At 37.4% G+C, this 15,485-nt stretch overlaps 2 protein-coding genes across 2 annotated transcripts in view; one reads left to right on the top strand and one right to left on the bottom strand.

Annotated features, from left to right (window-relative positions):
• LOC143020855 (bifunctional peptidase and arginyl-hydroxylase JMJD5-like) overlaps positions 1–7,694 on the top strand; it is an 11,613-nt gene extending 3,919 nt beyond the window's left edge. The window contains exons 2-4 of the mRNA XM_076177697.1: positions 4,014–4,843; positions 5,034–5,803; positions 6,270–7,694. Coding sequence (XP_076033812.1) covers positions 4,111–4,843; positions 5,034–5,803; positions 6,270–6,806 — 2,040 coding nt within the window. The 5' untranslated portion in view covers positions 4,014–4,110 and the 3' untranslated portion in view covers positions 6,807–7,694. The remainder of the gene's footprint in view (positions 1–4,013; positions 4,844–5,033; positions 5,804–6,269) is intronic.
• LOC143020858 (microfibril-associated glycoprotein 4-like) overlaps positions 6,841–15,485 on the bottom strand; it is a 49,245-nt gene continuing 40,600 nt past the window's right edge. The window contains exons 8-9 of the mRNA XM_076177706.1: positions 9,041–9,152; positions 6,841–8,247 (exon numbers count right to left, since the gene is read on the bottom strand). Of these exons, the coding sequence (XP_076033821.1) occupies positions 8,137–8,247; positions 9,041–9,152 (223 nt within the window). The 3' untranslated portion in view covers positions 6,841–8,136. The remainder of the gene's footprint in view (positions 8,248–9,040; positions 9,153–15,485) is intronic.

Genomic DNA, 15,485 nt, shown 5'->3' with positions numbered 1-15,485 from the left:
TATAGACACATAAAACCTTCGGACATTATACATACATACACATTAAATTACACAAGGAAATGTTAATGGTAATAATAAAAAATACACATATACACATGGAAATAAGAATGATAATTGTAACACAAAAAAAAAATATATATATATATATATATATATAAAAGAACAAAACCATGTGGCCGAAAGGTCCATAGGACATTTGGTACAATGAGGAAACTTGGTACTGCTTTACTATCATATGATTATAAAAAAAATTAGTTAAACCAAAACAAGTTAATATTATTATCAAATTGTACAAAAAACAACAACAACACTATTTAACAGAAATATTGTGTTCCGTTTTTTTGTTTTTTTTTGTACAATTTGATAATATTAACTTGTGTTTTGGTTTAACTAAACAATTTTATAATATTAGGATAGTAAAGCAGTACCAATTTTCCTAATTGTACCAAATGTCCTATGGACCTTTCGCCCACATGGTTTTGTTCTTTTTTTTTTTTTTTTTTTTGTTACTGTTACCATTCTTATTTCCATGTGTATATGAATGTGTATTTTTTTTATTACCATTAACATTTCCTTGTGTAATTGAATGTGTATGCATGCATAATGTACGAAGGTTTTATGTGTCTATAACCTCTCCCAGTTTTCTTACTTCTGTATAAATATTGTGTTCTATTTTTTCTTTCTTGTACTCTGAGGATGTCGTAATAGACGAAAACGTTCAGTATTCCGACTTTAATTTCCCTGTGGTTTCTGCAATATCTTTTCGTCACGCGTTATTGTGATTATTTTTGCAACATGTATATATATATATATAATGGTGTGTGTATCTAAATAAGTGCGGAAGTATGTATTACATATTTTTAGTTTTCATGCTGTTTCTACTCAATATATATATATATATATATATTTTTTTTTTTTTAGAATTGCTATGATTCAGAGTCGACTCTCCGCTTGATAGTCACCCAAGGACTCAACCTCAAAAGGTTTTACTTTTCGTAAAAAATAAATAATGATAATAATTTTAGCGGATTCGAATTAATGTACAGGGTGCAGCATAACTAAATAATTGTTATTGCTGAAGTTATTATAATTATTATTATTATTATTATCATTATTATCGTTGTTTTATGTTATTGTTGTGTTATGTTATTATTGTTATTATTATTATTATTAGTATTATATTTATCATTATCATTACTATTATTATCATCATTATTACTATCACTTTTAGTATTCATATCCATCCCATTTTGCAAAGAACGCAGATTGACCATCCTTGAAACGTGGCTTCACGTAACAAACCAGCCAAGGACGTACGGAGAGGAAACACCACTCGATGTTATCACCCTGCTTTAGTACGATAATACACGGCACTGTCCCCCCCCCCACATGCCCCCCACCCCCACCCCGGTGCACGTGATTGATAGGTGTCGGGGTGAAAAAGAAAAATATTCTTACGTTAATCACAATAAAGTTTCTAAAGAATGTCGTCGTATTTTTTCTCTTTTTTTTCAATTACGACTTCACCTCTTCGGCGCCATATTGTCTCCAAGGAAAGAAACGCTAATTAACGGAGACGGAACACAACCCTCGTTCTGTCATTTTTTCCAGCGCCAAGCGATTTGATTCGTCCATGGGATTGCCTCTGTAACGAGAGGATTAAATGTTAAAAAAAAAAAGCGCAGGAGGGATCCTGACCTTTCGAAGGTCTTTAGCGTGCAAGACGCTCTGACCTTTGATGACGTCATGCGCCTAAGATGAGCTTCCTATTTATGTGTTTGTTTATTTTATTGATTTATATATTAGGTTACATATTCATTTTAGTTTCTTGTTCATTTATTATTATCATTATTATTTATTTATTTACTTATTTGTAGTTTTTCCGAAGTCGTATGTCGCATCTCGTTATTCAAGAAGCTCGCAGCGTGACTGACGTCGTAGTACATGCCGTGATCACGCCGTATTCATAATGTCTCCTAACCACCGATCATTCTTTCCTCGATTCGTATTCCAGAACGTCCCATCGGGCACGCCATGGACGTCGTGCTTGTCGTCGGTTATGGTTGGGGTAAGAAGGGAAGAAAGTGCCGCTGAAATTATGAACAATAAGTGGGAACTTAGCGTGCATCATCGGTTGTGCCATGGCATCTGGAGACCTACACATTATTTGAACACGTTCCTTGTTGCAGCTAAAACACGCACGGGATTTATAAACAAATCTGAACTCAATAATTGTTCAACTTCGTGTTCAGGGTAATGTGGCCCGAATTATTATCCTCACTTTATTATATTCTAATTTGTAAAATGTAGTGGAAATATTCTACTACATGAAGTTACAAACTAGAATTGCCGGAAATAATCAATCGAATAAATGGTCTGATTCTAAAAAGAAATTAGTGAGGAAATATTCGGATATTCGTTTTGTGTGTTGGGGGTTTATTTGGGAATCCAGGCGCCTAAGACGAAACATAGACGAATCGCGCCTTCCGCCTTTGAGGAGCCACGAGCTGTCGCCTCATCGATCTCCCCGACTCTACTACGCCCCCCAACCCCGGCCTACTGAGTCAAAGACCCGGTTGAAACCCTTCAGAGCCAATTCGGACGAAGGCAGTTGTGCACGACGACTTGGCCTACGGAAACGCCCTGGAAAATGTATGCTTCTCGTGTCTGCACGTCGACAGACAAAATCATCATACTCGGTTGCCACTAAGTTTTTTTTAAATTATATATATAAAAAAAGAAATAACACGAATGTAAAGTGTGCCAAATATTCTTAGAATTGAGCCAAGTGTAGGGACAACAAGCCTTTATTCAGCCATTTCCACATTCTAATTGCCTAATTATTTTTCCTTGTACCCTTTTGTTCAAGGCATCGTTCACAATAAACAGCTGTCCATTTGTACAACGTTATCAGATCCCCTCTTTCCCTTCTTTAATCTAGATTTTTATCCAAAAGCTTCTAACTTTTCCGTTCTCTATTTGTGGTAGGGTGTTCCTTGTGTTTGTGATCTGTAGATCTAAAATCCATTTCTTTCTTCTGAAAATAAGTTTCCTTTCTGGTTTGTATTGGCTGTTGTCTCGTTTTTATCACTAGATATATTTATATAACATTTCTTTTATTTTCTATTTCATAAAGTTTATTTGGATCTTGCAATCCTTTTCTGCCTTTCTCAGTGTGGATGCAATGTTAAGCTTCTTACTTGTTCTATCCAGTAATGTAAACTGTTTATGTTTTGCGTATAAGTACTGCCGTTTTTCATTTCTCCCTAAAACCACCACACTTTTTTTTGTAAACTTCATATCTAATAAATGCATCTTATTTGTTAATACACCTAATTCTCTTAATCCAACACTCGCCAACCGCCACTTGTGTGGACGTTTGGGCCCAGGACATAAATCCACCTCGGGAATTGGCCCAAGACATAAACCCACCTCGGGAATTGGCACAGGACATAAAAAAAAACACCAATTCCTGAATCGGGTTTATGTTCTGGGCCCAAACGTCCGGACAAGTGGCAGTTGGCGAGTGTTGGATTAAGAGATCTAGGTGTACTCCTAATAACTTTCTCTACATTTTCTTGTTCTTCCTTTCTTTGTTATTCCATAATCTCTCATTTCCACTCTACTTTTTCATAATCCTTTTGAGTTTAACATCATTAACCTTACATGACATCAGTATCATATCAAATTTGAAATATATTAACTGATATGCTTCTGAAGAAAATTGTCTTCTCATTCCTTATACTTATAAATACAACTGATATTGTGGACCTTGGTAATAAGTACAGAAACGTTGGATGCATAGAAGGAAAGTATTCACATTTAAATACATTATTCAAAGGCAGACTTGGAATCAAATAATATCTTCATTCATCCAATTTTAACATCTACTCAGTTTCTCTTTCCAATGTGAAAATACTGCTTCTGCAAAAAATATTATTTTATTAAAAAGTTTGTTTCCCTTACAGAATTTTTTTTTTCTTTTCTAATTGTTCTTTTTATCTCTCTTCCAGTAGGTTTGTGCTCTGCAGCAACTGAGACATTCTTACCAACAGCATGAGGAACTCACTTGGAGCTGATACATAGGAACACTTCAGTAAATTTCTGACAATGGAGGAATCAAATGAATGTTTGGCCCATGCCTTGTTCAATGAGGTGGTCTCAGAGGTAGCAAAACTCATACCGGAGGCTCTCATAGTGCTTAATAAAAGACTTGAGGTAGAATATGAAGATGTGCAACAGGAGAATATTTTAAAATCAGATAGTGGAGTATGGAGTGACAATAAAGCCAAATTTGTTTCAGACAAAGATTTCATAGTGGCTAACAAAAGTGATGGAGGGAGCTGTTCAAGGGAAAGTTTAAAGGATGGTGTGGAGCAGAAAGAATGTAAGAATTATGGAGAACATGACAAAGAAGTAAAGCAGGATTTTAGTGAACTTGGAGAGCCTGTTTCAAACAAGAGAAAAGGTAGCAGTTATGGTATGGCTGATGATAGTGAGAAAAGGCTCTGTATAAGGAATCTAGTGACTGAGACTGAAAGAAGCCCCCAGAGAACTTCCGAGAGTGAATTTCAGACAGGTGTGCCCTCAAATGATATCTTTCATCCTCACAGTGCACCAGCACCTTTCTTGAGCAATTGTTCTTGTTCAGGATCCTCTTCCTCATGGTTTCCACCTTGTCTACCCAAAGGAGTGAAGGAAAGTGAATTGGATTCTTGGACATCAACCACATTACCCCATCTCCTTTGTCACATCAGGATACCCCCTTGTCCAGCTTGCTGGCCAGCTGCACATTTGCAATCACATGCTTTTTTGGACTATGTGTGGGCGAAACTCAATACCGGTAAGAAAGTAAACTAGTTAGGATTTGACTAACTTTTTGTAAACTTATTTGTCATATAAATACTGATATTTTAGGTATACATTGTTGAATTGTTTGATTTAAATTAGGTGATGATAAAAGACTTGAAAAATTACATCTCATTGTAGAATTTGCATTCAGTGTTTTATGTGTCTTCTGCTTCTGTTTGGAGGCCACTGGAAAGATGTCCCCCTGTCATGGCGCTTAGTGTACACCTGGGGATCTGTTGCCTTCATGGCTCTTCTCCTTCAACATCTTGAAACCAAAATAATCAATTCCACAGCAAATCGCCAAGACATGATAGAAGGAATTCCCATTCTCGTAAGAGCATGTGACCGAGGACTATTGATGGGTGCACCAATAGCTAATGACCCATTACACATTATAGCATCAGCCTTCAATGCACTCGCCAGGAAAGTAATTGGCATTGTTGATGATCCATCTGAAGATGCACCGGTAGTTCTTGAGAAAGGAATCTCCCCTTCTCTTAGCTACCCTATTGAGGAGACAGAATGCCCTTCTATTGAACGCTTTCTTTTGAGCTATAAAGACAAAAGTCGTGCTGTTAAACTGAGAGGTATTGTTGACCACTGGCCTGCCTTACAGCGCTGGAATGTAGGTTATCTACGTCGCCTGGCTGGTGCCAGGACAGTTCCAGTTGAAGTTGGAGCTCGATATACAGATGAATCTTGGTCACAAATGCTTCTTACACTTGATGATTACTTGAGCAGACACATTGTTGCAGTACAGCCTGGAACACCTAAGGGATATTTAGCTCAGCATCAGCTGTTGGATCAGGTCCCAGAGCTAAAAGATGATGTTGCTGTACCTGATTATTGTTTCCTGGGTCAGGATGATGAACCTAAAATTCATGCCTGGATTGGCCCAAAAGGAACTGTGAGTCCTTTACACCATGACCCAGACCACAATATTCTTGTCCAGGTGATAACAATGTTATTGTATTTTGTTATTAAATAACAGTTCTTTGAGAAATTATGAAAGATTGACATATCTTTATTTTATTATGAATTTTCATTTTGTCTAAGTTTGTAGAAAAAATGCATTTTTCATTTTTGATTATTATACAATAATGTACATTACACTTATTGCCAGTAACTAAAATTTGTTATGAAAATATATCCCATCAAACTTCAGAAGTGTCATGTAGATCATCAGATTATTTAAAATCTAAATTTTTTGCTTATACTTATTATAAGTAATAATAGTAGTTATTTGAGTGCCCATCCAATTTATGTAAATAAGTTCAAAGGTGTATAAAGATTTCATCATTTATTGCACTGCTTGAGAATCCAATATTATTGTCTTAATTTTAGTTTTCAAAAGTAGCCATTATGTGTTATGATTGTTATATTTTATTTGTCATTCTAATGTATATATAATTTTCCAGGTGGTTGGGTACAAATACATCCGGATATACTCAGAGGATCAAACACCATTCCTGTACCCACATCCTGATCCCATCCTAAGGAACACCTCACAGGTTAATGTGGAAGAAGATCTTGGAGAATTTTTTAGTAGCACTTGTGGGAAGTACAAAAGGGAAGACAATGAAGTGGTTACAGAAACTACTGAAGAAAAATGCGAAAGGACAGATAATGGAAGAGTGGCAATTGTAGAGGACAAAGAGAAAAAAAAGGAAAAACTTTTAGATGAAAATAGACCAGAAAAAACATTGGAAGTAACAGAGCTTGTCAGATTACAAAAGAGCAAAGATTTAGCAACAAATATTGATAACAAGGAAAAAGATATGGAGAGTGATGGTAAGAAGTGTAATAGCACATATGACCAGTGGCCTTTACTGCGTCAGGCAAAATACCATGATCTTATCCTGGGTCCTGGTGAGGCTTTGTATATCCCACCTAGGTATTGGCACTATGTCCAGTCTCTGACCACATCCATTTCAGTTTCCTTCTGGTGGGATTAGGATTCAGTTGGAGTAATTGTTGTTTTGTTAAAAAAAAAGAAAAAAAAAAATCCTTCCCACCTCAGTCCTTGGGCCACATTATAGTTTTGTTGTGGTTAAAGTCAGACAATTGTATCACATAGTTGAAGGATAGACCCTAGCTTCAATGATGTTTCAGTCAACCTTAACCTCCTATAGGCTGGGTTGACCATTCATTTATATAAAATTGTTTAGTCTGTCCACAATGAAATCACTATAATGGGCTATAGTGTTAAAGAGGGGAGTTATCAGCCCCATGATCCACTGTCTAAGTCTCATCTTCCACTCCATCTCTCATCTCTTAGCTTTTTCTTTCTTTACCTTTGCTAATCATTGTTCAGCTTGGCAAGACACCAATTACCCTGGATGCAACCACCCCACAGAAGACACAGTGCACCTAATACACTGTTCTGTACTCACTTACTCCAGAAAATAAAACAAAATATCTTTGCTGAGAGATGAATGGACCCAGTCATTGGTAGTGGCCAGTTTCCTGAGGTCCACAAGTATTTTGCAAAGTAGAACAAGGGTAAGGGATTTATTGACTGATCTCTGCTCATCTCTCCTGTCACTTTTCCCTCAGTTTGTGTTTAATTTTTTGCTCTTGGTTCTCTTTCTCTTTTTTTTTTTTCTCCAGTTTTTCATCACAGTCCTTTTTATGTCTTCAATGTTCCGTGAAACATTAATATTTTCATGTAAAGAAGAGGCATAGCATAATTTATTTCTTTATTTTAGTAATCACATTTATAAATAGTTTTATCCTTAATAAATATGAAAATAAAGAAGTCAGAGAATGTCACACCACAAATTGTATTTACATATCATACTATTAATGCGATAGTGGTTCATGTACAGTAATTAGCCATATTTATGGCGGGGGGGTGGGGTAGTATGTGTGAGTAATTTTTGACGCAGCCCGAAGGGATTTCTCCCCGTCCTCTCCTTATATGCAAGGGGGGACGGAGAGGGGGGGGTCGCCGATTAAATGAAGCGGCCTTGCTGTGGATGTGCTGTGTCGTGCGACACTGCTTCTGACCCAGGGCGGTGGGCAGGGTGCAGGGATGACCCGTCATCCAGGAGGTGCTCAGATGAGAGGGAGGGTGGGAGGGGTGTGGAGTGTATTTAGGGATGAAATGGGTGGGAGTGCTTTTATGCCTTTCCCTTTTTGGCTACCTCCCTTGGAAGGGGGAAAAAGCCTTGGTATATGTATGTATGTATCACAATTTTCTTTAAAATTACTACTCATTTCCCTGAACTATCAGGTTACAATAAATATCTTCTGAATGACAAAGGTACCATGACTAGAAGCTATTCATAATTCATCTCTTGCATTTGAATACTTTGTAAGTGTATTTCTGGTGGACAAGAGCTCTGGAACACTGTGTCTCTTTCCATATTCCTCTGGAATAACTGGTTTTGGAATCTGGAATTAGAAATAATGAATTTCATTTACAAAAATTAATTGTCACATTTCACAGAAAATTAAAAATACATAAAAAGTGTTCTGTGAGAACTGTAGCTGAAAGATGAATGGGGTAAAAATATAAGTTCTGCTACAGAACCAGGGCCACTTCTCTGCCAATTCTGAGGCAGAATAGATTAGAGAAGTAATCTTGCCTCCATCTTGTGTAAATTTTCTGACATCCTAACTCATCCATAATGTTAACTTGTTCTGATACTTTCTCAACTGTTTTTCCACATCACAACCTTTTTTTTTATATATTTTTGCATTCCTTCATATAGTGATGTCCTCACATATGAATGATTCAATATATGAACAAATTGAATGAAATATTTTTCCTTAAATAAATTAAATTTGCATAAAATGCAGAAATTCTAATGCTGAGCTGTGAACAGATTGTATTTAATTTGTATATTTTCCATTCTTACTGAAAAATGAAGGTGCAAAAATGAAAAATACAAAATAAATAGAATGTACGGCCTGTTCAGTCTATAGTTTGAATTTTCATATGCATTTATGTAAAACCTGGATTGGATTTGTTCTTAAAGAAAACTATTTATTTGCGGGGATGTAACTGTACAAACAGCAAAAGAGTATCAGATACCATTATTTTATTAAAATGCAGGGAATGAGAAGTAAGTTGAACCTCATATCACACAATTTAATACCCTTTTTGTTTTTATAAGGTACTGATACATTTTTACTGTGCCACTACTGGTCACTACTACTGTGTAGTCATGCCACAACCCCATACCTCTTCCTTAATGTCATCCCATGTTGCTTCAGGGCCAAGATCTAGCGATCTCTTGCGGTTGGTCACAATGAAGGTGTCAGATCCCACAGGAATAGGACCTGAGCTTTGGGGCCTGAAGATACAAATGTTATTTTAAATTTGGCAAGCATCGTGATAAATTGGACCTTTATTTTCACCTTCACCTATTGCAATAGTATTAAGAGAAAAATATTAATAGAGAAAATTTATTAAATAAGTAGGGAGTTGGAAATGAAACTTGGAAATCATTATGACTAAGAATGAGGTGATAGCCAAGGAACATTATACATACATATCAAAGGCCCTTTCCATCATATAATTGGAGTGACCAAATCAAAGCCTGCATCTATTAAATACATGTTAAAACCCACTGTACACTCCTCCAATCTCGGCACCTTATGGATAAAAAGTCATCCATGTTCCCCACCACACCAAGCACAGATGACTATAAAGTCATATTACTGTGAAGATCAATATATGTTAACATGGTTTGTATTGTTTCTTGATTTGAAGTCTAGGTTCAGAACAATTTTATTCCACATTATTTTCTTTAGAATTCTGAATCAGTGATATCACTGTATCGGCATTTAAAATCTCTTTGACTCCTGTACTGAATCCTTTATAACAAAGTACTACATTTTTATTATACATCTTTCAAACTCAGATTTAACTAGTGTTATATTGGTGTGGAGAAAGTTATGTATGTAAGGAAAATAGAAATAAATGCAAAGTAGGTAAATAAAATTATTTTAAGCATAATATTTTTCCATAACTGTGAGAGGAATTAAGAATTTAAATGTCTATTCATTCCAATGGTTACCATTGCTTCTTACATTCACAAGTAGGAAATCAATATGTCCAGGTACTAAGAATTTGAAGAGAGAAAATGCACACACACAAGTCTAGGTATGATAAAATTGGGGAATAGGAGATGGGATCCAACAAGCACTGCTCCTTTCCTGTATACTATATACACACAATATTCTAAGGAAAGAAATTGACCACTAAAGATACAACTAAGATTGCAAATGGCAGTAGAAGACATATTACAAAAAGCAAGTAAGTTGGTAAGGAGTGAAGACTGCAACAAGATATGGATAAAAAGAGAAATGAGTGTTGAGGAAATAGAAAGAAGAATACTAAAAGGTGAAGCTAAGAAAAAAAAAATGTGAAGAGAATGGAGACCAAAAGCAAGGAGTTCTATTGGAGGGTCATAGACATGAGGCTGAGAAAATGGTACATTAGAGTGGGCAAAACAAAAAGAGAAAACAAGATGGAGAAACAAAAAAATCAAAAGTGGCCTACATTAACATTGATGGATTAATTTTGGGATTGAATGAACTAAATGATAACCTGTCAGATGAAAAACCACACATAATGGGAAATGTGGAGATGAAATTAAGGGGTTTAATACCACCTAATAGTGTTGGACACAGGTTAAACAATTATTGGATTAAAAACAAAAACGAGAAACAGGGAGGAGGAATCATGTTCTTGGAGAAAGTTTGTGGTGATTTATGTGCCCCCAAATATGGGCTCTTGGAAAAAGAATGAGCATTCAAAAATGTTAGAAGATACAAAACACTCATTATATGAGATAATACAGGATAGAGGCAAGCTGGTACTTATGGGGATCTTTAACTGCAAAGAAATCTGTTGGTGGAGGGGTGATGACAGTGAAGGGTGGAGAGGACCTATGGGAAAATGTATTACTGGACATGATTATGGAACATACAATGACACAATGGGTCAATGAAAACACCAGATACAGAAGTAATGAAGAACCTGAAATTGTAGATAAAATTGAATACAAGACACCATTTGGAAAAAGTGACCACATACTAATAGAGGCTGAACTAAATGAAGAAATATATATAGAAAGAAATGAAGAGTACAGAAAAGGAAGATTGATGTACAGACAGAAAGAACCCCCGAATGAAAGAAATAATTGTGACACAGAAAGAAATAAGGGATCAAATAATAAACCTTGATGTCAGAATTCACATGGTCTGGATGGAATTGCAAATTCGATATTAAAAGAATGTATAGTTGAACTAACGGACAAAATATATAAGATAATTGATTACTCAAAGAAAGAAAGGTACCACAAGATTGGAAAAATGCAAATATTGTACCAATATATAAAGGGGGAAATAAGGAAGACCCAAGAAACTATAGATCGGTCTCCCTTACAAGCACAATAGCTAAAATATATGAAAAAATTATCAAAAGTAATTGAATTAAATATCTGGAAGAAAATACAGTAATATACGTAATCCAAAACATACATACATATACCAAGGCTTTTTCCCCCTTACAAGGGAGGTAGCCAAAAAGGGAAAGGCATAAAATCATTCCCACCCATTCCATCCCTGAATACACTCCACACCCCTCCACCCTCCCTCTTATCTTAGCACTTCCTGGATGATGGGTCATCCCTGCACCTTGTCCACTGCCCTGGGTCAGAAGCAGTGTCGCAAGACACAGCACATCCACAGCAAGGCCGCTTCTTTAAATCGGCGACCCCCCCTCTCCGTCCTCCCATGCATAAAAGGAGAAGATGGGGAGAAATCCCTTCAGGCTGCATCAAATTTTGCTCACACATACTACCTCACCCCCCCATCCCCCCACCCATTCCACCTCATGCATCACAACATCATTCATATATAACCATTCTCCATTCACCCCTGTCTTCTGTCCTCTCCCGTCCTTCCTCAACAGATATTCCCCTCTCCCCCAAAGCCCCCTTCACCTCATCCATCCATCTCATCCTAGGACGTCCCCTCATGTTCACTCCCCCCACATCTGCCTTCCATACCTCTTTTACTAGTCTTTCTTCACTCATTCTTTCCATGTGTCCAAACCATCCTAATACTCTTTCATCAACCCTATCTCCCAACTCCCTTTCAACCCCCGTTCTCCTCCTTACCTCCTCATTTCTCACTGTCTAGCCTAGTAACCCCCATCATACTTCTCAGACACCTCATCTCAAACACATTCAAACTCCTTCTCTCTTCCTCTATGATGTTCCATGTTTCTGCCCCATACAGTGGTGTGGGCACAATCACTCCTACATACAGTCTCCTCTTAGCCTCCATTCCCAAATGTCTATTCCTCATTACACTCTTCCATCCACCAAGGCATTTACTCGCTTCTCTCAATCTACATTCTACCTCCACTTTCACTCCACGTTTTCCTGCCACATTTGCACCCAAGAATCTAAAACTATCCACTTCCTCCAGTCACTCTCCCTTAATGCTCACTTCCAGTCTACTGCCACTTTCACCCCTTGTACATCTCATCACCTTACTTTTACCCACATTTATCTTTAGCTTTCTTCTATCACATACTCTCCCAAACTCTGCCACCAACTTCCTCAATCCCTCCTCCAATACTGCCACAAGCGCAGTGTTGTCTGCAAACAACAGCTGGCTCACCTCCCACTTTTCTCCATTTTCTTTAACCATCTCCAATCCCTGACCCACTACCCTTGCATTTACCTCTCGCACTACCCCATCCATGTATAAGTTGAACAGCCAGGGCAACATAATGCATCCGTGACGAAGTCCCACCTTTACCTTGAACCACTCACCCTCTCCATTTCTAATCCTAACACAAGCTCTACTACTCTCATAAAAACTCTTGACAGCTCCTAGAAGCTTTCCTCCTATCCCATATATCTGCATAACCTCCCACAGTGCCTTTCTGTCTACCCTATCGTAAGCCTTTTCCAGATCCATAAAAGCCCAAAAAACATCCTTCCCCTTTCCTATAGCTTTCTCACATATTTGTCTTACCACAAAGATCTGATCTACACAACCTCTACCTGTCCTAAATCCACACTGTTCCTCACCAATTACTCCCTCTGTTCCTCTCCTAATCCTCTCAATCAAGATCCTCCCATAAGCCTTCCCAACTACACTTAACAAGCTAATCCCTCTGAAACTACTACCTTCACACTTGTCCCCCTTTCCCTTGTAAAGTGGAACTATACAGGCACTCCTCCAGTCCTCCGGCACTCTACCCTCTCTCCAGCAAACATTAAATAACCTCACCAGCCAGTCCACCATCACTGTACCTCCTTTTTTTAGACATTCTGCATGGCATCCATCCATGGCTTTAGACAAGGAAGATCATGTACCACTAACTTGATTTTTTTTACTCTAGACTAATAGAAATAATGCAAGAAAGGGATGGATGGGCTGATTGTGCTTTTCTAGATTACAAAAGGCACTTGATAAAGTACCACACAAAAAGCTACTAAGAAAACTCAAAATAATAGGAGGCGAACAAGGAAAGTTACTGAAATGGAAGATTTCTTGAATGGGAGAAAAATGACACTGGTCCTTAGAGACAAAAACCTGACTAGGGAAGAAATTATAAGTGAAGTCCCACAAGGTTCTGTATTAGCTCCAATAATGTTTGCCATATATATAAATAACATGGATGAAGGTGTAGAATGTTATATGAACTTCTTTGCAGATGACACAAAACTACTAAAGAAAGCAAGTAGAGAAAAAGATTGTGAATCTATAGAGAGACCTGGACAAAGTCTGGGAATGGAGCTGAAAGTGGGAAGGGAACTTAAAAAATTCAGGGCAATACAAAATTGGAACAAAGTAAAAAAAGTTAGTTCAGAAAAGGACCTAGGAGTAATTATTAACACCAGACAAGCATATTAACAGAATAGTTGGAGTAACCTACAATTTACTAAGATCAATAAAGGTGGCCTTAAACTACTTGGATGAGGTAATGGTAAAAAAAAAATATATATTACACTGATAAGACAAAGATTGGAGTTCACTGTGAAACTATGGACACCCAGCACAAAAAAAAAGAATATAAAGAAATTAGAATCCAAAGAGCAACAACAAAGATGGCACCAATACTTTCAAAATTGCCATGCAAACAAAGATTGTCCAAACTGTAACTGCCATCCCTGAGAAAGAGAAAGAGGAGATCTACTGGCCATTTACACACTCATGAAAGGCATAGAAGTCCTTGACAGAATATACTTATTAAAGTGGGATAAAAAAAAAACAAAAAAACAGGACATGAAAAGATAGTTATAAAAGAGATCTGAAAAAGAATAGTTGCCCACACAGAGTGGTGGATGTCTGGAACAAATTGGACAAGGCAACAGTGTGTGCAAAAACCATAAAAGAATTTAAGAACAAACTAGATGCTGAAAGATACAAAGACAGGTCACTACAAGCACAGCTCCCTTCCCATAGACCAGTATCACTAACAAACACTATAGCCAAAATTTGTGAGAAAATCATCAAGAATAGATGGGTAAAACACCTGGAAGATAACAACATATTAAACCCAAGACAATTCGGGTTCAGACAAGGTAGATCATGCACCACAAACTTGATATGCTTCTACTCAAGACTAATAGACATAGTGCAAGAAAGAAACGGATGGGCTGATTGTGCATTCCTAGACTTGCAAAAAGCATTTGACAAAGTACCACACAGAAAACTACTAAAAAAAACTGGAACACATAGGAGGAATACGAGGGAACCAACTAAAATGGATGGAGGACTTCCTGACTGGTAGAAAGATGAGAGTAGTGCTCATAGAAAAATATTCAGATTGGAAGGAGGTGATCAGTGGAGTACCGCAAGGATCTGTACTGGCTCCAATAATGTTTGCTATCTATATGAATGATATGGACGAAGGCATTAACTGTTACATGAGCTTCTTTGCTGATGACGCCAAACTGTTAAGGAAAGTAGAAACTGGTAAGGACTGTGAAGCACTGCAAGATCTGAACAGCGTATGGAACTGGAGTCAGAAATGGGAAGTGGATTTTAATACTAAGAAGTGTAGCACAATGGAGTTTGGAAAAAGCAAAAACAGAATATCAAGAAAATATACAATTGGAACAAAGGAATAAAGTAGGATCCGAAAAAGACTTGGGAGTAATTATCACAAACAACTTGTCCTATGATATACAGATTAACAAAATTGTCAGGGAGACTTACAACTTGCTAAGATCAAACATTTTTAGAAGCTCCACCATGGGATACGAACCATGACCCGTGCGTCGAAAATCACGAGGGCAGGACGTTAGCAACCATGCTACGGTCATGTTACAAAAGGACTGTACTAGTCCCCGACCACGCTTCACGTAACATTGGAAGATCTAATCTCAATTTCATCTAATCCCGTATTAGGCGAGCCATCCGACAAGTTGTGTATGTTTCTTAAGACAGATTGAACATTTTTAGAAGCTCCACCATGGGATACGAACCCTGACCCGTGCGTCGAAAATCACGAGGGCAGGACGTTAGCAACCATGCTACGATGATGGTACAAAAGGACTGTACTAGTCCCCGACCACGCTTCACGTAACATTGGAAGATCTAATCTCAATTTCATCTAATCCCGTATTAGGCGAGCCATCCGACAAGTTGTGTAT

The sequence above is a fragment of the Oratosquilla oratoria genome, chromosome 41 (assembly GCF_046742065.1).
Source record: "Oratosquilla oratoria isolate Oo_2021 chromosome 41, ASM4674206v1, whole genome shotgun sequence".
NCBI lineage: Eukaryota > Metazoa > Arthropoda > Malacostraca > Stomatopoda > Squillidae > Oratosquilla > Oratosquilla oratoria.
This window is presented reverse-complemented; position numbering and strand designations above follow the sequence as displayed.